The following is a 23,993-nucleotide window of genomic DNA, read 5'->3' on the forward strand; positions in this document are numbered from 1 at the left end:
AATTATTCTCTGTTTAACAACCAAATCTATTGCTTAAGATCAAAATTAACTCAGTAAATTAATAGCCAGAAATAGAGAAAAGGGCAAATGGGTAATTTTAGCTCCTGGGAGAAAATGAAGAGTGGATAATAGGCTAAAGAAAAAGCAAAGCATGTGGCGCGCGCGAGAGAGAGAGAGAAAGAGAGAGAGTTTTGGCAATGACTTCGTCTTGCGCTTGCGCTTGCGCTTGCGCTTCTAATTCAACAAATTGGAGCATTGATTATGGAGATGCAATGCTTTCAAATTCAAAGCGAATCAGGTCAACGAAAATCGCCATGCCACACTCAGTTTCTGGTTCCAGAAGATCCACGGCGCTTCTCATTTCATCGTTGCCGTTCACCTTCCTTTTGCTCTCTCCGCCGGCGGAGGCCAGGCGCAACAAGAAGACAATTCCCCAAGAGGAATACCTCACAGCTCGTTAGTTCGTTCCTCTTTTTCTATTTCCTTTTCATCTAAATCTCTATCTGTTTCGCCAAACGAAGTTTAATTGTAGTTATACTTAATTAGACAACAAGAAGTTCAGTTTATCCTAAATGTGATGTTTAATTGTGATGTTTAATTCAGCTGATGGATTGAAATACTATGATTTGGTTGAGGGCAAAGGTCCAGTAGCTGAAAAAGGAACAACCGTTCAGGTACACTTTGTGAGCTTTTGCATGTCCCAACCTCTCGTTTTGCTCTTCTATTTCTTGTTTACTTTTCGTTTCTAGTTCTCGCTGACAGGTGCACTTTGATTGCTTATATCGCGGGATCACAGCTGTATCCAGTCGCGAATCTAAACTCCTAGCGGGAAATCGTATCATTGCTCAGGTTTTCTAACCTTTTTCTCTTTCTGAATTTTGTCTGCAAAGTGCTCTAAAATGTACCGGCGTTGCTTTACTTTACTTGGTGGTGTTGATGCGTGCGTGCTTCGTTCTCTTAAAGCCGTACGCATTCAGGGTGGGAGCTCCTCCGGGAAAGGAAAGAAAACGTGAATTTGTTGATAATCCCAATGGTTTATTCTCTGCTCAAGCAGCACCCAAACCTCCACCTGCTATGTATACAATAGTGGAGGGAATGCGAGTTGGTGGAAAGGTAACTCTGACATCATTCTGTGCTCCTGTTTTGTTCTAGCCATTCATCTAAAACTGCTATATTAGTTTATGTTGTGTCCTTCATTTTTATGTTGTCACTTTTAATGGTTGCAGCGAACTGTTATTGTTCCTCCTGAAAATGGGTATGGACAAAAGGGAATGAACGAGATTCCGGTAATTCCCTCTCATGGTTTTCTTACTTGTTAATTAAACTTCTCTTATGAATCATCAAGTATCTTTCTGGACAACTTTAAAATTTCCGTAAGAGAAAAATAGAAAAAAAAAGGTTGTTTTTATGAATTAAAGTTAATTTATACATTTAGAAATATTATGTTGACGTGTGTTTGAGTTGCTCCATCCCAAAATCCACCAAAAGAAACCTTCAAAAACACTTCTAGTTTCTAGCTTATATCCAAACAGGTCCAATGTTTAATGGAAATGATTAGCCTACAAGTTGTTTATGATGTTGCAGCCTGGAGCTACATTTGAACTAAATGTTGAGCTTCTGCAAGTTTTAGCTACGTGAAGACCAGAGTGAGCTTTACTCCATTCTTTGAAGCTGTTGATATTTAACTTCAGAATTTGTATTCTATGGGGCTTGCGGCTATTTTATTCTCATTAACTTTTTTTATGATTGTCTTCTAGCCATTGTTACAATATAAAGTTTTTGCAATATGAAAGAGAAAATGAAGAAAAAAGGATTTTTACATACACAAATTTCTAAGTTTTGTCACTCATTCTAATTTCAAAATTCCATGTTGACTCATCTTCTTTTCTCTTTAATATTTTTTAATAGGCCGAGATGCAGTATATTTTTTCTTTTGAAATTAGTTTTAAATCCGTGTATAAATAATATATCTTTTAAAATCAATATGTTTGTAAAAATATAAAAATATAAATATATTTTTTAAAAATTATAGGATAAAGCATGTGCATAAATAGAGTAAAAGTTTAAAAATATAAAAGATATGCAAAAGATATATAGAGTAGCCTCGTTAAAAAAAGTACAACTACTTGTATGAATAAATTTATTAGTATATTGACAAACCAGTTTAATATGTGTTGTTAGATTCGTTTAATTAATATACAAATATATATATATGTTTAATGTATATTGCTAGATTCGTTTAATCAATATGTGAGCAACTGAATACTCGTCGAAACATCTGCGAACAATGTGGGAAGAAGTCAATAATCCCAATTCTGCCATTTATAAGAAAATGATAGATGTTCATCAGAATTTTCAGATATCTAATATATATTGTGAGACTTGTCTAATCAAATAATGAATAAAGTAGTATAATGTGTATAAATAGATTTATCTAATATATGTATGAATAGATTCATCTAATGTATATTGTCACACTTATCTAATTAGTATACTGACAAATTTGTCTAATATGTGTTGTAAGATTTTTTTAATTTATTACATAATCTTTGTGTTGTTAAGTCTTATCGAATAAAACTAAGTTTTTTTGTATTAATATAATATAGAGGTCAATTTAGGTCAATAAACAATGCCATGTAAATTTATTAGTTAAATTTTTATTTTTATTTTTCATTTAATGAAGATTGAAGATTGGATTAAGTTTGAAAGAAAATAAAAAATAAAAAATAAAAAAATACATCGAATAAAAACTAGAATGCATTGAAATGCAGAAGTAAAAATAAGTAAAATGTAAATAACAAATAATTAAATCTTAATTAAATTTCATCAGTTTTAGTGACATTATCAATAATTAAAAACAGCAATGTGTACCGTAAACTATCTATCAAAAGTTTAAAATAAATGTTATATATTGACAATATTTATTTATTGTAACTTTTAGAGTTAAAAAAGGTTTTGCTTCTTTCAAAAGTTGTTCGTCGGTAAAATTGATGTAATAAAAAAAATAGACTTAAATACATTTTTTATTTTCAATATACAATTTGTTTCTTTAGCACTAAACGGATATAAATAAATATTTTTTTCAAGAGTTTAAACTAAATTTTTAAATTTCTTGTATAGGCAATATGGAAAAAGATAGTGTTTAAGAAAAAAAATTAAAGTGTCTTTGGCACTCATCATCTAGTAAATATTTTATTTTGATTTTAAATATTAATCTCTAATGGATAAGATTGATATGTAAAACTAAATGTATTTGTAGATGGACGTATTGAGAATTCTCAATACCATTAATTCAAAATTAACAGAGTATAATGATTAAGTAACATGGTTACTAAATGTTGGATGTAAAGAAACACATTTTAATATAAGTAATATAATATAATATTTATATTTCAAAGGGTTTATCCATTATATTATTAAGTATAAATTGGTTATATAATTAAATATTTATCTTAAACCTTGCGCTTGGTAAATACAAACTTATTGTAAATTAAAATTAAAATTAAAATTGATAAAAAAATTAATTATAATACAAGTTTAGTTTTAACTATATTTATTTATTACTCTTTTTAAGAGCTTAATCAATTTGCATTGCCAATATAATTTTGTTAACTATATTTGTTTTAACTATATTTTATTAACAGTAGAGACAGTGCGGAGTGGTAAATTACTCGCTTACAGTTGAATTGAACAAGAACAACACATCAAAGTCTTGTGGTCTGTTTGGTCCCAAACGCAGCGAATGAGTTGAAGCAGCAGTGGCAGAAGAAGAAGACGAAGAAAACCATGAAAAGAGGCACAATGAGGTCGAATCTGTTTCCGCTTCTCTTTGCATTTGCCTTTCTGTTTTCGCCTGTGTTCTCTGCTTCGGATCTGATCCTCGCCAAGGTTGACCGTCGTGTAAGTCTCCTCTCATTCTCTTTTCACTTCTCCTTTTAGGGTTTCGATATTGCATCGATTACGCATTCTCGTTTCTTCGCAGCACATCACAATACACGCAGCACCTTAACATTTCCCATTCTATTGCACTCCCAAGGGTTTCTGTTTCACGTAACCGATCAAATTTCCTCCGATCTACATTATTTATATATCTGTTGCCTATATTCTGTTCAGTGTATGCATATGTTTTATGTCGATTATGTAATAGAAAACAAGGTTTACACTCGCTGACGCAGAGTCAGAAGAATACATCGCGAGACATGACTGACTTCATCTACTTGCTTGGTCCTTAATTTCCTTTGTAGAATTATATGAATTTAGGATTCGGAACTGCTTGTTTTCTCCCGTGCCTGTAAATGTTCACTTCTCTGTATCTGATAATTGGGCTGTATGCTTCTTCTGTCATTTTTTTGTGTTTGCAGATTGATCTGACATCACAAATTGTGCGCATCACTACTTCGCTAAAGGTGCTTAAAATATCATTCATTTTCTTTTCTTTATCTATTTATTGTAATTTCTTGAGTTTTCTGTGAGAATTTTCATTCTAGTTGTATCCGAAACACTGTAATTTACCTTATTAATGTTTTTCATTTCAGCTGAACTGTACGGTAGGTGGGTAAATGACAACTTAACTTCTGGAAGAAACATAACATGAACTATTTAGTCTAAATAAAATAATAAATGGATTTTGGATGTGAATCTTTTTCCTTCTAAAATTGAAAGAAAATAGTATTGTTGAAGTCACTAAACAAATATAATTTCTCTTAGCTTGATAATTACCAAATCTTATCTCCTTTCATATTCTAATATACTTCTCTTTCCTATCATCTTCTCTTCATGACACCCTTCCTGTCCATCTTTTTGCAGGTGGAGAACACGGGATCTGATGTTGTGTCTGAGATTTTGCTGTCCTTTCCTGAAAACCAGGCAAAACACTTGGCATACTTGAAAGCAACACTTGGCGAAGGGAAGGGAAAAGCAAAAACCTCTTCTGGTGTTGCTTTACCCGTTAAAGCTGTCCAACCTAATGATGTACCTCCTGCCTTGACAATTTACTCCGTATCTTTACCAAACGGGCTTGGGAAGGGACATAGTTTGACGTTAGATGTCTTGGCTGTTTTTACCCACATATTGCAACCATTTCCAGAGAAAATCAACCAGGGTGACATCCAACTTCTACTGTTTCAAGAGAGTGCACAATATCTCTCTCCTTATGCTGTCAAGGCACAATCACTCACTCTTAAGTTGCCTGATGCAAGAATAGAGTCCTATTCAAAACTAGAAAATGCTAAACTTCAGGGATCTGAATTAAAATATGGTCCATATGAGAATATTCCACCTTTCTCATATTTACCAATAGTTATTCACTACGAGAATAACCTACCCTTTTGCTGTTGCTAAAGAGTTAGTGCGAGAGATCGAAATTTCCCATTGGGGCAATGTACAGATCACAGAACATTACGAAATTATTCATGCTGGTGCTCAGAGCAAAGGAGAATTTTCTAGGTATCCTTCTTTCATTGATTCTGAGTTATTTGATTGTTTCATTAGGTTGGCGTGTGATAATAGTTTGTTTTCTCCTACAGGCTTGACTATCAGACCAGGCCATATTTAAGGGGTGCATCAGCTTTCAGGCGTCTTGTTGCCAAACTGCCACCTAGAGCTCATTCTGTGTATTACAGGGATGAAATTGGCAACATTTCCACTTCTAGTTTGTGGGGTGATTCAAGAAAGGTGAATACTTTTGCATTTGACAAAATTGTATTGTGAAATACTTTTTGAAAGGCATTTACCTAAACTAACGATTCTTTAAAAATCACAGACAGAACTGGAGATTGAACCTAGGTACCCTATGTTTGGTGGCTGGAAAACTACCTTTACTATTGGATATGGCTTGCCACTTCAGGACTTCTTATTTGGATTGGATGGAAAACGCTTCCTTAATATCTCTTTTGGTGCCCCTATCTACGAGTTGGTGATTGACACTATTTTTGTGAAGGTGACTGAGTTTATTTTATCTTTCCCAATATATATTTCTTTTTTCTTTTTTTTCGGTTGGAAACTTGGAAGGTGCTCTTTGGATGGAGAATTTGTTAGTGACTTGTGCAACATCACATTTCACTTTTACCTTTTCAAGGGAGGATGACATATATACCAGGGAAAAATAAATTTCTTTATCCGAATATGACTGTATCACAGTAGTATGATAATATAATTGTGAATTTTAATCAATCGGTGTCTGAGTTGTTAACAAGTAACCACTTATTGACATGTGACTGTGAATAGTTAATTGATCCTAAAGTGGAAATGTTTTTACAAAAAAAAATAATTATTTTTGCAATATTGCCTACTCTCTCTCAGTTGTTATCTTTGTGTTGTAGTATTGCCAAATTGAATTACAATTACATCTACCTAATGCTTGTAAAGTCCAGGTTGTTTTGCCAGAGGGTTCTAAGGACATTTCAGTATCTGTTCCATTTCCTGTGAAAGAACGGCAGGAGGTATTGCTTGCTATATTGGTATCTTCCATCAAATCATAGCTTTTCCATTCCATGATCAGGCTTTATATTCCTTCCATGTAATTGTTGCAGACGAAGATTTCTCACTTGGATATTGTTGGTAGACCTGTTGTTGTTGTGGAGAAGAACAATGTTGTCCCTGAGCATAATGAGCATTTCCAGGTATTGCTGTTACATCTTTAATGAAGCTAAAAGTGCTGACATTTTTTATTACGAGAGAAATTAATATCCATAAATTTCATCGACTGCTGGTCGCCTTATTGAATTGGTTCTCACTGCCAATATATTTATGATGGGATTTTCTGTTTTGTCAATTTACGTATGATTTGCTTTCATTGTATTATCAAGTATAACACCATCGGATAGAGACAAAAACTAGGGACACGGAAAATTATGACTCGTTTACTTAGTGTACAATATTTGTTTCCCTTCTGAATTTGATTAGGTATACTATTATTGTCATTTTTGTATTGCAGGTCTACTATAAGTTCAACAGTCTTTCTATGCTCACGGAGCCTTTCATGTTGATCTCTGGGTTTTTCTTTCTGTTTGTTGCTTGCATTGTCTACTCACGCGCAGATATATCAATCTCCAAATCTTCTGCATCTTATTTGGCAAAGCTCCAGTGGGACGAGGTAATAAACTTGTATCATGTATAAAATCCAGTGTGTGCAATAATAGAATGTAGTGAATTTGTACCCTTGTGTTTCGCTATGCAGGTGCAAGCAACTACTCAGCTGATCCACGGTATCATTAGCCGTTGCTTAACAGCACATGACAAGCTAGAAACGTCATTGCATGATCTTTCTAGGACGGGAGACGTTCAAGCCTGTAAAGCAACACGGAAATCAGTAGATAGCTCATTGAAAGATCTCTCTAAAGAGTTGAAGCAACCATTGTCATTTTTGCAATCTTGTCCACAAGCTGCTCAAATATTACCAAAGGTTATCTTATAAATGTTTTCTTCTATGGATTATTTTCTCTCTCGATTTATAGTTACAGAACCTATATTTTTGTTTTCAGGTGGAGGAACTTGTCACCAAGGAGAGAGAATTGCAGGAGAAACTTGTATTGAAACACACTACCGTTGTAGACGGCTATGAGAAGAAGTTAGGTGGAAGGGAAATTGAGAATCGGATTGCTTCGTATCAGCAGAAAATTACTGCTTTGAGACGGGAGGTTGATGATCTTATGGACTTGATTGATGAGATATGACAGGTGACTATGCTGCTCGAGATATGATAATATGCCCCCATTTTGACCTTGTTTTACTTTATTTTAGGTCACAAGTTTGTTACGGTTTGATAATTGCAAAGAGATTAGTGATATACTTCTGTGGGTCGGGATTTTTTTTGCAGACTATTGTCTACCCGTAATTTATGGAACAGTTAGACTATGGATCTCGATCTTAATTATCTCTAATTTTATATCCGTATTTATCTATGGAAAACATTGATTACATACACTCCTAAATGTGGTTTTTTTACACTTCTGGTACAATTTTATGTAAAAGATACGAGAATGGTCATAAAATGATGACTTTCAACTGAAATTTTAAAATGAGGAGTAATGCAATTTTATTTTTAAAAAGTTTTAAATATTTTTTTTTAATTTTAATTAGTTAACGTAATTTTTTATTTAGTAATTTGACAAATTAAGTAAACACTTTATTATCTTTATCATTTTGAGTGAATTAAAAAAAATCTAATCTAAATTAAACAATAGTTAATACTCTTATATATTTTTATAATAAAATATTTTATTTAAATACATAAAAATAAATTTAGTAATAAAATAAAATCATATATATATATATATATATATATATATATGATAAGGAGTATCATTTGTACTAGTGGTTGTGATTTTTATAGATAAATAAGCACTTTCTATAATTAAATTACTTTAATTATTATTTTAATTATGTTTTATTTAAAAAATCAACTTAAATTATAATTGAATTAATTATACATTGCATTATACATATTTTGTTACTAGTATTTTTACCTATAAGCATAGAAGTAAAAGTAACATTTCTTCCTCCAAATCATTTATTGCAACATTTTTTTATTAAAAAAGATCATTTACTTAAATATACTTTATCTGCATATATCATATTTTTGTCATCTACACCTCTAATCCATAAATATAAACCATTTATTGTTTTTCTTACTATTTTTATAAATATTTTATTATAATTATTTATTATTTCTAATTATGTAAGCTGATAATTTAAAATTTTAAAAATTAAAATATTATTTAATAATATTTAAATAATTAATTTATTTGTTTGTCAATTGAATTAACTACAGTGAACCACTCTGAGTAAGCTGTGTTGGTCCACTTTATTACTCCTAAATCCACACACGGAAAATGAAAAAGAAAAGTTAAATAAAAAAATCCTACACCATCAAATTAAAAAGAAAAATACCAAATAGTCACTGAGCCATGCCCAACTTTTCCCACCCCAAATGGTTAGGATTGAAGTCGTCGGTTTCAAAAATAAAAATAAAAAATTGTCCAAGAGGATGTTAATTAAATTATAGTAAATGATACCTCCTCTTTTAAAAAAAGTTTTTTTTTCTGTTCTTCTGACGGAATATCGATGTTAATGAATTTGTCTTTTTATTGTGTTGTTTAATGTTTTCGAGTTTTTTTTCCACCATGCACAATAAAAGAAAAACAGTAAGTATTGGGCTTATGTGGCATTAAATTGGAGCGAAAGGCCCATGCAGAAGAAAAGAGAATAAAAAAAAGAAAAAAAAAGGAAAAGAGAATAAATAATACTAGGGTTGTGCTGTATCTAATAACTGAAGTTGGAGTTACTACTGAAGTGAAGATACTGAGTTTTATCCGGAAAAACAAAAATGGAGACCTCTCTGCGATACGGAGAAGATTTCAAAGCTCTGCGAATTCATGCTAAAGAAAAACTTCGAATCAATTCCAACACCCACGTGCAGGTATTTTCTATTAATCATCAAACATTTTCTTCATCATCTCTAATTTCATATCTATTCTTCTTTTAGATGAACGGAGAACTTGACACGAAAGTTGGACAACTAACTTCTTCCTCCAGTATCCTTATTAAACATTTCTATTCAAATGTAAGTGTTTCTTTCCTCTTCTTCCCAATTTAAACCTATTTTTTATTATCTATTAATATCTGTTTCGCTCGATTAGTTATCGTCCATTCTTGGCGTCGGATTGCGACACGATAAACGTGAAAAATTCCGCTATACTGTCAACGCAAAGACAACGATTCCTGTCCCTGTCAGCGTTCTCAAGGGATCATCTGAGGTTGACAGGGAGTTCAAAGAGCTACCGAATGTTCTCAATTTTAAAATCAAAGGAGCATGTGACGTTGACAGGGAGTTCAAAGAGGTATTTTTCTCTGATTTTAACTTTAAATTGCACATTTCGTTTTTCCTTCAAATGCTGAATTGTTTTCTTTTTGTAGAAAAAGTCCAGAGTTGCTGTGGAGTTATCGTTGAACCTCTTCAATTTCCAGAAGGATCAAGACATTAGACTCAGACTTGGATGCGAATGTCTTGAAAAGGTTTTTGTTGTTCTCCTCTCAATCATAACTTTCCAATATTGTAACCGCGATTTCATTATGGATATCTTGATTATAAATCGCTTCGAATTCTTTATCCTAATTTGGTGGTGTCAAGAATGTTTTGGTGATAGCATAGTTTTATGTTGTGATAGGAGACTTTGTCATGTTCCTTGTGACTGAAATTAGTATTTGTGTGGATGGCATGAGATGTCGGGAAGGATTGAATATATGGAGAAAGAAAACCAAAAAAATGGGAATATTGTCTTGTGTGTCTTGTCATGCAGTAAGGCCAGACAGTTATCTATCTATGTTGACTATGATTTTGAGTTGGATGGAGTTTTGTCATCAGTGATTTACGTGGTTGTTGGAGCCTTGGGTAATTTTGTGATGTAGTGGCTGCTGAATTGATTAATTATGTTTTCTGTCCGTCTTCGGGGAATTTATTTTGTGAGCCCAATGAATTCATTTATCATTTTCCTTTCAGCACCTAGATTAAGAGAAATCCCTTTTCTGCCACTACTTTTTTTTTTCCTGTCATGCTCTCAATCTCTGGGCATTTATCGTTGGTTTTGAGTTTCTTGATTCTGTATGAAACTGGTGAGTTGGAACTAGATTGAACTGTCTTCAGTAAAACTAATTAGCTGCAAGGTTTTAAAACCATGGTCTGTAACTGATAGCAATGAGGTTGAGGCCCATGTGTAGAATATTCTCACTGCATTGAATTAGCGCTAGTTTGTTAGAACTGTCGTCCGTTTACGATTATTCCTTTTGTCTATCTCTTTCTTTAGTTACCTACAAGCAAACAGGGCTTTGTATTGAACCCTTGTATTCCGTCATGATCGAATGAAAAGGGCATAGAAGAATCATTTTATTAGAATTTGTTTCATTAGTCAATTGTTTTGTAAGTAACCACGATACAAGCCTCAGTATCAAATGTGACTGCAGTTGTCTGTTACGTAGTGTTTAAGAATTTTACCTAAAACTAAGAACCTTATTAAAGTCGAAGTCATGGACAATTTATATGTTTTTGACACCGATTGAATTGTGTGACACGTGGATTAGTGCACTTAAGGAATTCTTAGGGTACAAAAATAGTAAAATTACTATAGTCCGACGTTGATGTTTCATCTGGTAGCAACCAAATGGTTTTCTGAAATTATGAAGTTAGCATAATCCGTGAAGTTGTAGTTGGTGTCATTTTGTAGAAGATGTTTTGATATTTAATGTAGATCTGTGTACCATTCCCAATTCTGACACCCTATTGTATTATTCATGACGTTTTTTCTTAATGTTACATTCCATGTTGAAACTCTTGTTTCAGGTTCTTTACCTGCAGATCAGAGAGAATAATTGGACAATAAATGCCGATTACAAAGGTAGATGGAACGTGAGATATGACTTATGAGAAGTGCAGAGAGCTTTTTTCAGCATTGATGTTCTGCTTGTCATTTCTTGTAGACGTGTTCTGTTTCTCACCCTAACCTTAAGCCTGCCTTATAAAAGGGACCATGCATAAATTTATGTTTAGTCATGCGAATTGCTTTGCAGGAACTAAAGTGATTTGTTGAAAATGAAGTTGCATATTGATTTTACAATGTGTTGAGATAAAATTCTTCACTGCGTCTGTAAGATGTCATCATCTGGAATTGGATGAATTCGCCTTATTAATAAAGCGCTAAAGAAAAAGATGTATGAATTGATAAAAACTTTTAGGGAAAAAAGTTATAGGAAATAAATCAAATACCCTTTCTAAGATTAATTTATATACTTCTAATATATAAAAGTTGAAGTGCAAAATAGATTTACCTTGTAATGATTAACTTTGCTTCTTTATTTTTTTTTATAACTTTTTTTTGACAAAAATATTAAATTATATTATCCAATAGTGATTTTCTGGCTGACCTAAGATGATTGTGTTTAAAGTCAAAGTCATTTATACATCTTTGATGTGAGATTGCTTTTAAAGAATTGAAAAGGAGGGCGTGTAACACAGTGCGTTTTTTTATTGTGGATGAGATTTTTAAGATGATTTTATGAAGATTGATAAAATGATTATATGTGATTTTTATGATTATATGACTGTAATTATATCATAATGTAAAATTATGTTATATTATGTCTGTTGTTATATAATTTATTTTCTCGTACAATAAATTTTCATTCTAAAATTTTATCAATTTGATGATTGGTAATGCTATGTATATATATAGTATTCTTAATAGAGTCTTATGTACGTAGTATTCTTAATTTATTTTTTACTTCTGAGATATCAAATAAAAAATGTCTTACTTATAAGAAGTAAAGGAAGATAGCATATTGCATGTAAAAGTTTTGACTGTCCAATTAAGAATTTATAAAAGATGATGAATGTAATGATTAATTTTGGTCTTGATGAATAAAAGAGTGTGAATGTTGGGATGTTTAAATTATAAGTAATTTGATTTGAAGTGGTGATGAAATTGAAATGAATAAGAATAGTTGGATTTGGAAGGGAATATTGTTATAAATACGAAGAGAGGAGTAGAGCAGTAGTAGTTACTTATAGTGTAAGGTCCAACCAAAGAAAAGAAACCCAAACTTCAAACACACTCTTTGCATTTCTCCGGACACATGACTCGTCCCTTCAGATATTTAGGCGAGCGCAACTCGTCCAACGACTCCGCCGTTGTCGACTCCGACTTCGTCGTCGTCCTCGCCGCCCTCCTCTGCGCACTCATCTGCGTCCTCGGCCTCGTCGCCGTCGCGCGCTGCGGCTGTCTCCGCCGCCTCCGCCTCTCCTCTGCCCCCACTCCCCAGCCTCCTCCCGCTGCCGCCAACAAAGGCGTCAAGAAAAAGGTCCTCCGCTCCCTCCCCAAGCTCACCGCCACAGCCGAATCCGCAGGTAAGTTCGCCGATTGCGCGATCTGCCTCTCGGAGTTCGCCGCCGGAGACGAAATCCGAGTGCTGCCTCAGTGCGGACATGGATTCCATGTTAGCTGTATCGACGCCTGGCTCAGATCGCACTCCTCGTGTCCATCGTGCCGTCAGATTCTGGTGGTTACTCGGTGCGACAAGTGCGGCGGGATCCCGGCTCCGTCGAGCTCCAGCTCCGCGCCCCCGCCGCAGTCGGAATCCGAGGCCAGATTCAAGGTAAGGGAGGATAACGGCAATAGGTTCTTGCCTTAGGCTAATCATATTAACTCTAAATTCATGAATCCTTTTCTTTTAAAATATATATGTAATATATATGGCCTATATAGTATGTATAATGTATAATATGAACTAGTTGCTCGTGTGTAGTATAGTGTCAGTTAGGAATTAGTTAATTAGTTTCAGATTGATATGGTTAGTGCTGTAATTATCAGTTGTATTATTCCATTTGTGCGCTCTCAGGGCAATGGTGTGATATCTTATTCTCTGCAACCTGCATCAGTTTAGTTGAATCTGGTTCTTACTCCGTTCGTACTACGTTTTCACCTTTTTTTTTCTTTTTCTTTTTATAATTTTTCTCTGGTTTGATCGGATTTCGTTCGCGTATCACCTACATATGTTATGGCAGATTCTATGTCTCATTTTTCGTAGAGAAAACTGGTTCCAGATGGCGTCCATTCCTTCCTGACGCCATTTTATCTTTTCAACTACACTTCTGGCGTTGTGTTGAATTCTTTTTATACCTTGTTTTATCAATGTGTGAAGTCGCGTTGTATATTTTTTTTTTTCAAAAACAGTATAAAAAAAAGTTGGCTGGAAGAGAAATAATGATCTTTAGTTTAATTATTTTCTTGAAATTTCAAAAGGTAAAGTGTTCGTTTTTAATATAATTAAAATTACAATGAATATATTTGAATATATAAATTATACTATTGAGTATATATATGCTCAACTTATATTGAATCATTTTAAATTGTAATATAAAGTTTTCTTTAATTATAAACATTATCTTTTTAAGAAAACAAAACGAAATTCGTAGAAATATAAATTAAATATTGTAGAATGAAATTTATATTCTGCTAAAAAATCAAGTATATACATAATGATAATTTGAAATGATCGAGAAAGACGTTAATTTTTATCAGGCATAAAAAATAGTCATTTAAAAGAGAGAGAAGGAAAATATTGAAAAATGTGTGTGCATATAAAATCAGAAAATGAAGATAGAGAGAGTTTTATTCTTAAGGAAGTATTTAAATTTAAAATTATTACTTTGCATTATGTAAAAGTTTGATTCATATACCTGAAATTTATAATAAATAAATGGTTAGTCTTAGCCTGAAGTAGAATAATGATGATAAAATATTTAAAAATATAGAAATAGGGAAATAGGTTGTTTGAAATATATATTTGATTTTTGTACATACTAAATTAGGTTAAAGTTATTGATGATGGAGGACGCAAATTGTGTAAAGAAATTAGGTTTGACGTGTTTAATTATTGACCCGAAATGAGGGTTGGGTGGAATGAGAAAAGAAATGAAATTGGAAGAGTGCCTGAGAAAGCTACAGAAGAAGAGAAGAGAAGTATCTGAGATTCTTCCGCTGAAATGTGAATTAGTGGAAAGGAAAGAAAGAAAAGAAAGGAAAGAAAGGAGAGTGGAGCATAAAGCACTAAAGTTTAATAATGCCCTCACTCCATTCTTATTTTCATTTTCTTTTCTCTTTTATTATTATCCAAACATTTTATTAAGAACTCCTCTCATTATGACGGTTACCTTCACCATACTCTATTCTTAATTTCTTTATTATTCGCAACAACTCATTTTCATATCAATGCCCAATTACAAACATATCATAATAGATTAATAACCTTTTTTAAAAAAAATTTGATAATAAATTATATCTCACTGTTTTATTGGTGTGTATATTTCAAACAGACCAATCACAAGTTATTATATAAATCATTTTAAAAAATTATCAAAAAAAAATATTAAAAAAACATTTTCCTTAAAAAAAGCATTACATCTTCTCAACGGATCAAGATCCTTTGAGCATATCAATTTCGTTTTTTTGTTTAGTCCGTGCCTAGTAAACTTATCAATATTTGAATCCAGAAGCATATCAGAAAAAATACTTTCACATCAACTCGGTATTTATTTAAGATGATTTTGGACAAGTGCTTAGTATAGAGATATTATATATATATATATATATATATATATATATATATATATATATATATATATATATATATATCATTAAGTAATATCATACTTTCAATCAATATAATATTTTTTTAATTGTATAAAACCTTTTTAAATATTTTAATATTATAATTATATTTTAAATAACCACAATAACAATACATATTCGTGAGTTATATATTCTTAAGTATAATATATAATAATGATATACTATTAACTAGGATGTTACAGCGGGACCTAATATCAATGAATGTCTCATATTTGAAATCACACGCCATTAGGTATCCGAATAATCTTCCTTTTGTGGGTTGCATTAAATAATCTGATACATCATTTAATTCAATAAATAATAAAGATTCAAGTACACATTGGACCAAAACTATTCAAGTTTTTATTGGGCCCACCAACGGTTTTTATTTCTAATAAATTTCTGAATTTTATTCACTCAGACTATATACATTCTACATTGCCGTAAATCCTCTCATATGTAACTTTCTTTCAAAATACAAAAGTAAACAAAATAAACAAATCAGAGAACTTAGAAGCATTTATAAAAATAAGAAATAAAAAATCGTCATTTATTACAGTTTGACATAAAAGTTCATTATAGTGTCGATAATATGAACTACACTGAGAGTGTGTCAGTGGCTATTTAGTCCATTCTTCAACATCTGTCAAAAGTAAATAAACATACGAGACTCGAACATGTCTGTCGTTCTAAACAACGTTGCCAGTTACATCTTTTAAGAAGACAAATTATTCTGTAACAGGAAATGCAATGGCAATGGCAGCAGTTGTATAGATAACATTTTTTATTACATGAATGCATACATATATATCTTTAAAGTGAGTGTGTTTTATATTATGGAGATTGTGCTTTTGCACTCACCACACTTCCACAACCAAAGGTCAGAATTTTGTTGTCTGATAGGCAGAAGTCGAGGGAGTGAAGATTGAGACAAAGTCAATTCCATGCAAAAGAAAATTCTTCAGTGCCATTTTAGTGCAGACACACTTTTCGGTTGACTTTTTCTATGGCATTCAAATTACACCACCAAATTTCTTTAGTGTTTCTCAAATAGTTATAACAGCAAAATCAATGTGTCCAATAGTTTGCTCACGATTTATGTTAACCCGCTCATGTCAATGCAACTCAGGTATATAACGAGTACAGGTGATCCCATAACGATTTTATAACTTTGATATTATGTTAAAAATAAACTTTAAATCTAACTCAACATTAGAAAATCGACTTATAAGATAAGATTTGCACTCCTCATTATATATACACTAAATTGGTAAAATAAATTTAAGCATTTTCATGGTATAGAAATCATACACATATTTCAATATTATCATATTTTTCAATTAAAATACATAATATTTTACATTGTGAGTTTTAATTTTTATCAATTTTCAAATATTAATCGGAATTTGAGTCTTATAAACCAAAAATTTCCAAGAAATTTGAAAATTAAAAATATGAATCACAGTAGGAAAACACAAAATATATTTCTTTTTTTTCTAACTATAAAATACAACAATTATCTTCATGATGATTATCTAAATTATGTTCAATAATAAATTTATTGAAAAATTCACTCAAACGATATTATAATAGAAGTAAATTTATTAAAAATATTCTAGTAAGTTAAGATTAGTTAGACTCTTTAACACCTCTTAATGTAATTATCTAAACGCTTTTCTTTTAACATAATCTTTGTTATTTCAACCCTTAAATTTTATATACAGAAATTGTTGTGTGAGATTTTTCTTTTTTTTTTATATTACTAAAAATGTTTTCTTTCAATTTTGTTATTGTGTTTTTTTTAATTGTTATTAATGGAAACCAGCAATCTTATTTAGTAAGGTAACAAATTACTCTTGCTTCTATACAAAGAAAAATATGTAATTTAATTACACTTATATACTTGTCTTTGCTTACTAGTAGAAAAACAATGTATAACATCCGGTGTTCAACGTTTAACCACTGAATATTCAACGTTAAAAATGATCACAATTAATTAAACGTTTAAGTGTCGTAGAGTTATCACAATTAATTAAAAAAACAAAAAAAAATTGATTAACGTCGTATATTAACAAAATTCGACGTTAATTTAACGCCTCCTGATATAACGTCGTTGGTAAATATCCAAAATATTCGACGTTATACGTGATTTTTGTACTTGATCGTAAGAAAACAAATAATTATAATCTTACTCTGATAACCATTCCTTCAAAGTTGATTGAGTTTAAAGTTTGATTAAAAAAGAAATGATACTTTGATACATATCAATATTTACATTTATTTAACACTATTTTCTTTTATTATTTATTTTTTTAATATAAGTTTATTTTTTATGATCATTTTAATTTTAATGTGTGTTAAATTAATGTATATCATTCTATTATTATTATTATTTTCTTAATAAAAGTGTGTTTGAAGAATGTGTCCTTTCATTTTGCCCTAATTACACGATTTGAAATTTGATGCTGTTTGGATGGAGCATTGAAAGTGTTCGCATGCACTATAAAAATAAAGAATAATTATAAGTTATGAGATTAGTATTATAAAGCAATTAGGGTAATGAGAAGTTGATATCCCAGTTGGAATCAATAATTGGGGAATTGGGACAAAAAAGAGAGTTTCTAAAGACTCAATGCATCATTAAATAATTGCTTGACTTTTGTTAAAGCTGATTCCATCGCCACCCCTCTTTTCCGTCACTACCTAACAAAACATCATGTTCTATTTCCTTTATTCATAACCATACATTTCCTTACTTTTTATTTTATTATATAAATCAAAATATTCATTTCTATTTTTAGCTGGCATATCCTAAATAAACTATTAACTTTTTTGGCATATAGTATATTTTTTCACCCCAAACAAAATTGTTAAAAGTTTACAAGCCAACTATAAATACTAGTCCTTTTAGACAATAAAAGTTCAAGTTTAAGTATCACATCAAATGATTTTAGGAATTATGCAGACGAAAACAAAAAAATAGTTGAAAATAATGTAATAAAAAAAAACTTTTAACGAATAAACACCTAAGCATAATACAATAAATTACTTGTTTCTGTTTTATAATATTCAAACATTTTTACTTATAAATATTTTACAGATACATTTTTCTTATTTGAGTATTAAAGAATTTTATTCTAATCATAACAACGTTCAAGTTAATACTAGGATCTTCTCACTTGTTCCTAGATTTATATTTAAGATTTTAACAAAATTATTTGATATTCACTGTGAGGTCGATAATGAAATTTTAATGCGAATTATTAATTCTCTTAAATCCTTAATTGAAGATGAATATCAATTTTCTTAGTTGCATCTTAACTAGGGGGTTTAATTTCCTACAACACTTAATAGTCATATATTGTGTAAGAATTGAGACTTATAACTATTTAAATATTCATTTCACCTTGAGATACCTTTAAGGATAAATCTATTACGAATCTTTCATAGAATGAACAATATCTTAACAATGTAGTTATTGACTTTAATAATAATACTCGGCTGACTTAAGATCAGGATACCTAAATAACGTAATGGATTAAGTTTATATAAAATGTGTTTCTGAAAAATTATGAAATTTTGAAATTTTTATATTGATTTAAATTGTATAATTACAAATAAAGAGTTTATTTTCAATGTTCTCTAAAGTTTAGGAGTTTTTTTTTTCAAGAAGTTTGTTACTGTGCTAATATTACATTGAAGTTATAAAAAAGTTTTCTTATTTCTGTAAAAATGTTACAAATTTTATTATATTATTTACTCTAATTCTCATTTCATTTTAGTTGTAATAGTTCCAATGTCCTAGATTTTCTGTATAGGTTTTCAATAGAAAAGTAAATTCTTAAGCGATGTATGTTCTTATCATTAATGCTTGTAACATTTGTTTTTTGAAATATTGAAATAATCCATTCAAGAATGAACTAAATTGAAATAGTCCTAGATTTAAATTAAATAAAACAAGTATAAAAGAATTGGTATTTATCTTATACTCTTTCTGTGTTGGAAATGTCCGTGTATTTGAAGGTACTAATTTTGTGTTTAAAATTTGATATTAAAAAACAATTTCTTTCACATATAGCTTAAATATTTATATTTTTAAGTAATTGAAAATATAACGTCATGAACACAAATATTTAAATAATAATTTTAGGAGTTTGCTAACGCGCGTATTCCTGTTTTTCAGATTTTAGCAATGTGTACCGGGTTTTAGTAGACAAAAATATCCTTATATATATATATCATGGATTCTAAGTTTTAAGGTTAAGGGTATTTTAATAATTTTCATTCTCAAAACTAAAAAAAAAAAAAAACTCAAACCCTTACTCACCTCTGATTTTATAATCCGTTTTCATTTTATAATTTTTGTCTTATCTAATTTTATCCATTTTTCACAAACATAAAGAATTGGTAATTGACCTCGAAAATCAGAAATACTCGTTGTTAAACAATTTCTTACAAAAATGATTTTATAATGAGTTTTCATTTTATAATTTTTGTCTTATCTAATTTTATCTAACATAATGACATCAAAAGAATTGGTAATTGGTATGGAAAAAATCAGAAACACTAGTTGTTAAAATAATTTTATAATGAGTTTTTATTTTATAATTTTTGTCGTATATAATTTTATCTAATTTTCACAAACATAATAATATCCAAAGGAATTGCTAATTGGTCTAGAGATGATGATTCAACATATGCTAGAAAGCTTAGTGAAGATAGTGAAATTGAAGAGATATTGAATGAACATTTGCCTGAAGGTGAATATATCAATAACTCAACTCTTTACAAAGACAAATTGTTTAACGACAAGTGTTTCTGATTTTTTCAATTGGAATTACACTAGGGATGACAGAGGAAAAAGGTTGAAAGAAGAAAGATGAAAAAGAAAGGGTTGAAAGGAATGAGAGAAGTGACTAAGGGTTTTGGGTTTTTTTTAGTTTTGAGAATGAAAATTATTAAAATATCCTTAACCTTAAAACTTAGAATATAAGGGTATTTTTGTCTACTAAAACCTAAAACCTGGTACACATTGTTAAAATGTACAACTGAAAAACAGAAAACCTCATAACTTTATTATTATTATTATTGGACTTAATTTTAATTATAAACTCAAGTATTTTTAATTAATTTTTTAAAAAACAATTTTGCTACAATGAATACGTAGTATTTTTATATTTTCCAATTGAATTATTATTAAATTTTCTATTAAGTGCATGACATTATTATTATTTTATCCTATCATAATATTCACGTGTTACAATATATAAAAACATTGTGGTTAATGAAAAATAAGAAATTGTTTTCATTTCTTTCATATAAAATTAGAAAAAAATGATAACAAAATCATTTTGTAGATGGATAACAAATGACATAAAATCCATAATTTTCACTATGATTTACATTAGATTATAACATAATTTTCACTATAATTTATATTTTCCTTACTATTTTATGTTTGAAAATATCTGTAACCCTAACATCTTAGGTTGAAGATCGGAGGAGAAGATAGAGAAAGGGAATGGAAAGTGAAAGCTGCAATTGAGTTGCCACCAACACAACTTCGTATGGCTTCTGTTTGGACACTGCAATTTCGCTCGCTTTCTCTTCGCGTAAGTTTTCAATTCCACAAACACTATACATTGTTTCTCACAATGCTGATTAACGATCAAACTTTAAAAAAAAATAAAAATTTGCAGCCTTGTTCCTTCAGCAGTGGCACTAGTAATAACAGTATCATCACAACTAGAAATCGCATTGTTATCAGAAACGGGATTTCCAAATGGCGCTCTCGCACCCAACAACTCAAACACGATTCCATCAATTCCATTTCCAAATTTTACCATCAACTCGTTAATTCCGTCACCATCCCCTCCTTCCTGGTGTGGTACCCTTTTCATTTCACACTCATTCTTCATTTACCATTTCTTCTTCTTGTTGCTGATGTTGTGTTGTTGTTGTTGTTATTGTTATTTGTAGCTTAATCGAAGCGGTGGAAACAATTTTCCGATCTGGGTATGTGTTGCGCTTGTGGTTTTGGTTGGAGCATTGAGGGTCGTGTCCAGAAAAAAAGAGCGTCCAGGTTCCGTGGCTGATCTTGTGAGACGTGGACAACTCAAATCTGATAGAAGAGGCATGTATGATTTTTATCCATACCCACTTATTTTTACTATTTTTTGCTTTCGTTCATTCATATTATGTATTTATCTATCTAATATGCTCATAAAATAAGTGGCAAACTATAATTAACATAAACGGCCACATATATTAGTACTACTTGGTAAGGTTTGCCCAGTGAGATCGAGTTTCCACTTTCCTGCCTAACAAGTAACAATGGTGATCCCCCCATTTGTCTATCTGCGTTGTTGTATGCATGTTTTCAGATCAAGGCCTCTCAAGTACGAAGACCCGTTCAATAATCCTTTTGTTAAGATTGGCAAAAGCAACTCAACCGTTGAGATGTGTGGTAAGGTTTACCGCTTAGCCCCTGTTACACTTACCGAAGAGCAGCAGGCCACTCACCAGAGAAGGAGATCGCGTGCCTATCAGTGGAAGCGACCCACTATTTTCCTTAGAGAAGGGGACTCGGTGCCTCCGGATGTTGATCCTGATACTGTCAGGTGGATTCCGGCTAATCATCCTTTTGCTACCACTGCTACTGATCTGGATGAAGACTTGGCTCAGAACAATGTGTATCAAAAGCACGGAGTTCCTTTCCGGATTCAAGCCGAACATGAAGCCCTGCAGAAAAAGCTCGAAGCCCTACAGAATGTAAGCTCTGGTTACAAGTAAATTCAATGGCTCCACGTCTTTTATTTAGTTTTAAAAATTCTTTTGTAAATGCTATCATCACTTTCTCCTAATTCTTAAGCATGAGGAGTAGGCGGTCTTTAAATTTGGCATTCTGGCTTATCCTATCCAAGATAGTAGTGTTTGGAAATCAACCTGTGATTCAACCAGTGACCATTTATTATAGCACAAATCCAATATAAAACTAAGCAAAGAAGATACACCCTGACTGATCTTGGTATATTTAGTACCGCCCTCCAGTCTTGAATATGAGTAGACAACAAATTCACCATTTAAGAAAGTTAGTAGCATTTCATTTACTGTTTTCATTTAAAAAAAAAAAAACACTTTTCTTAGACTACTCTTTCTTAAAACATGATTGCAAGAATAAAAGAGAGTTATTCGAAGTAAAACTCCAATTAGATGAAGAGCATTTTGGAGATAGTCTCATTAAATAAAATACATTTGTTGAGATTTGTTTATATTTGAGATTAGCATCTAAGATATCATTTTTTGCTTATATTAAAGATTGGAGGGAGTGTATTGGAATGACATTTGGGTTCAAGATTTCTTCATGTGCTGTAAACGGTCAAACCAGGCTTTGTTTCTATCCCATAACGAATTAACATTTTCATTCTTGGTATTTTGGCTGATTCAAATCCTTGATATCAGAAATTGGCATGCATGGACACCACACTACGTGTGACCTTTTTAAGTAGCTTTTAATTTTCACCATTTATATAGTCGAAACTTGGTCACCCATTCTCACATAAAAGTAATTCTCACACTAAACACGGAGATATATTGCTGAAGTGCTTTAACCTAATATGCAGCACTGCTGAAACCTTTTGTATTATTTATGCTACAGGACCAGAAACTCAATAAATTAGTGATAGATCCTATCAATGCTAAAGAATTTGAGAGGCCATTCAACTCCCAAGCCAGATTAAATGAACAAGCAGAGAGCACTGTAAACAATCAGGCGAGTGGTCCTACCAATGCTAAACAATAACACACGCATGCAGACATCGCTAAAGTGTTTTTGCATGATTTAGTGCACCACTGAATCCTTTTGTATTATTTATGCTACAGGAGCAGAAAATCAATAAACTAGTGATAGATCCTATCAGTGCTAAAGAATTTGAGAGACCGCTCAACTCCCACGCCAGATTAAATGATCAAGCAGAGAAGAGCTCTGTAAACAATCAAGTGAGTGATTCTGACTCCCCTAATATAGATAGTGACCCAAATCACTTTGAAAGTACATCATCCGAAGATCCAACTCTTTAGGTTCTTTGCACACAGCTTTTACCCGTCTTGATCCAAGTTAAAAGTACTATGAGGCGGGCTATAGATCTCCAATAGCGCTTAATGTATGGATTTGAATTTACCCAAATTTTTTGTACTATTCATTTTGGAGTCTTTAGAGCTGTCTAATTGTATAGACGAGGACTGTAAATATAATTTGTTCTGCATGAGCTTATTTCGGGTATAAAAATATAATTTGGATGCAATTGCTGCATATTGTCAAGCTACGCAGTTAATCAGATTTCCCTAACAAAACATGTCTTTGTTTTTGTGGGGAATTTTACATGTCCTAATTTAGTCGTAATGCTATTTGGTTGTACATAAAAACCGTTTAGAATTTCCTATAACAAATTAGCAAGGAAGACGACGAAGAACGAAAACTGTTTAATTGCAAATCTTAATTTCACTCTTAAGATGCACGGTTGCAATCTTGTATTAATAATTCCCACAGGTTATTGCGAACATTATTATTGTCATCATTATTGTTCTTTTTTATTCTGTTTACACTTCAAATATAAATATTACACTAATTCCAATTTTAAATATAATTCTAATTTACATCTGTAAATTCATGCCCCCAAACTGATATATGTAGAATTTGCTATTGTAAATACAAATTATACTAGAAGTATTTCCTAGATGCAGTTACTTGTTTCTATTACCTTTCATCGTATTTCATCATTCAATAATCATAGCTTTAAAGTTCGTTGTAGCCACATAACTTACCTTTCTAAAAGT

General features: G+C 31.3%; 5 protein-coding genes across 5 annotated transcripts; all 5 read left to right on the top strand.

Moving 5' to 3' along the window:
• Positions 1-143: 143 nt before the first annotated feature.
• Positions 144-1,829, top strand: LOC124832878 (peptidyl-prolyl cis-trans isomerase FKBP18, chloroplastic). Its single transcript, XM_088107440.1, has 6 exons — positions 144-456; positions 604-674; positions 763-849; positions 964-1,113; positions 1,227-1,286; positions 1,585-1,829. Exons 1-6 carry the CDS (start codon positions 198-200, stop codon positions 1,636-1,638), a joined length of 681 nt encoding a protein of 226 aa, XP_087963566.1. The 5' UTR covers positions 144-197; the 3' UTR covers positions 1,639-1,829.
• Positions 1,830-3,677: 1,848 nt separating this feature from the next.
• LOC124832872 (dolichyl-diphosphooligosaccharide--protein glycosyltransferase subunit 1A) lies at positions 3,678-7,923 on the top strand. Its single transcript, XM_047307190.2, is given in 11 exon segments — positions 3,678-3,900; positions 4,362-4,406; positions 4,807-5,319; positions 5,321-5,445; positions 5,526-5,673; positions 5,762-5,938; positions 6,372-6,440; positions 6,531-6,620; positions 6,935-7,093; positions 7,178-7,402; positions 7,482-7,923. Coding segments are annotated over 11 exon segments (1,857 nt in total). The 5' UTR covers positions 3,678-3,786; the 3' UTR covers positions 7,674-7,923.
• Positions 7,924-9,256: 1,333 nt separating this feature from the next.
• LOC124832882 (outer envelope pore protein 21, chloroplastic-like) lies at positions 9,257-11,609 on the top strand. The gene is made up of 5 exons (XM_047307205.2): positions 9,257-9,418; positions 9,485-9,562; positions 9,639-9,839; positions 9,916-10,014; positions 11,336-11,609. The coding sequence occupies exons 1-5, from the start codon at positions 9,326-9,328 to the stop codon at positions 11,417-11,419; spliced, it is 555 nt and encodes a 184-aa protein (XP_047163161.1). The 5' UTR covers positions 9,257-9,325; the 3' UTR covers positions 11,420-11,609.
• Positions 11,610-12,493: 884 nt separating this feature from the next.
• Positions 12,494-13,436, top strand: LOC148204280 (RING-H2 finger protein ATL80-like). The gene has a single exon (XM_088108064.1). It carries the CDS (start codon positions 12,625-12,627, stop codon positions 13,177-13,179), a length of 555 nt encoding a protein of 184 aa, XP_087964190.1. The 5' UTR covers positions 12,494-12,624; the 3' UTR covers positions 13,180-13,436.
• Positions 13,437-20,620: 7,184 nt separating this feature from the next.
• Positions 20,621-23,469, top strand: LOC148204281 (protein MULTIPLE CHLOROPLAST DIVISION SITE 1-like). The gene is made up of 6 exons (XM_088107441.1): positions 20,621-20,770; positions 20,858-21,040; positions 21,138-21,295; positions 21,542-21,929; positions 22,816-22,929; positions 23,040-23,469. The coding sequence occupies exons 1-6, from the start codon at positions 20,726-20,728 to the stop codon at positions 23,235-23,237; spliced, it is 1,086 nt and encodes a 361-aa protein (XP_087963567.1). The 5' UTR covers positions 20,621-20,725; the 3' UTR covers positions 23,238-23,469.
• Positions 23,470-23,993: the final 524 nt, after the last annotated feature.

Source organism: Vigna umbellata, chromosome 2, assembly GCF_029865625.1.
Source record: "Vigna umbellata cultivar VRB3 chromosome 2, Vumbellata_1.0, whole genome shotgun sequence".
Classification (NCBI taxonomy): Eukaryota; Viridiplantae; Streptophyta; class Magnoliopsida; order Fabales; family Fabaceae; genus Vigna; species Vigna umbellata.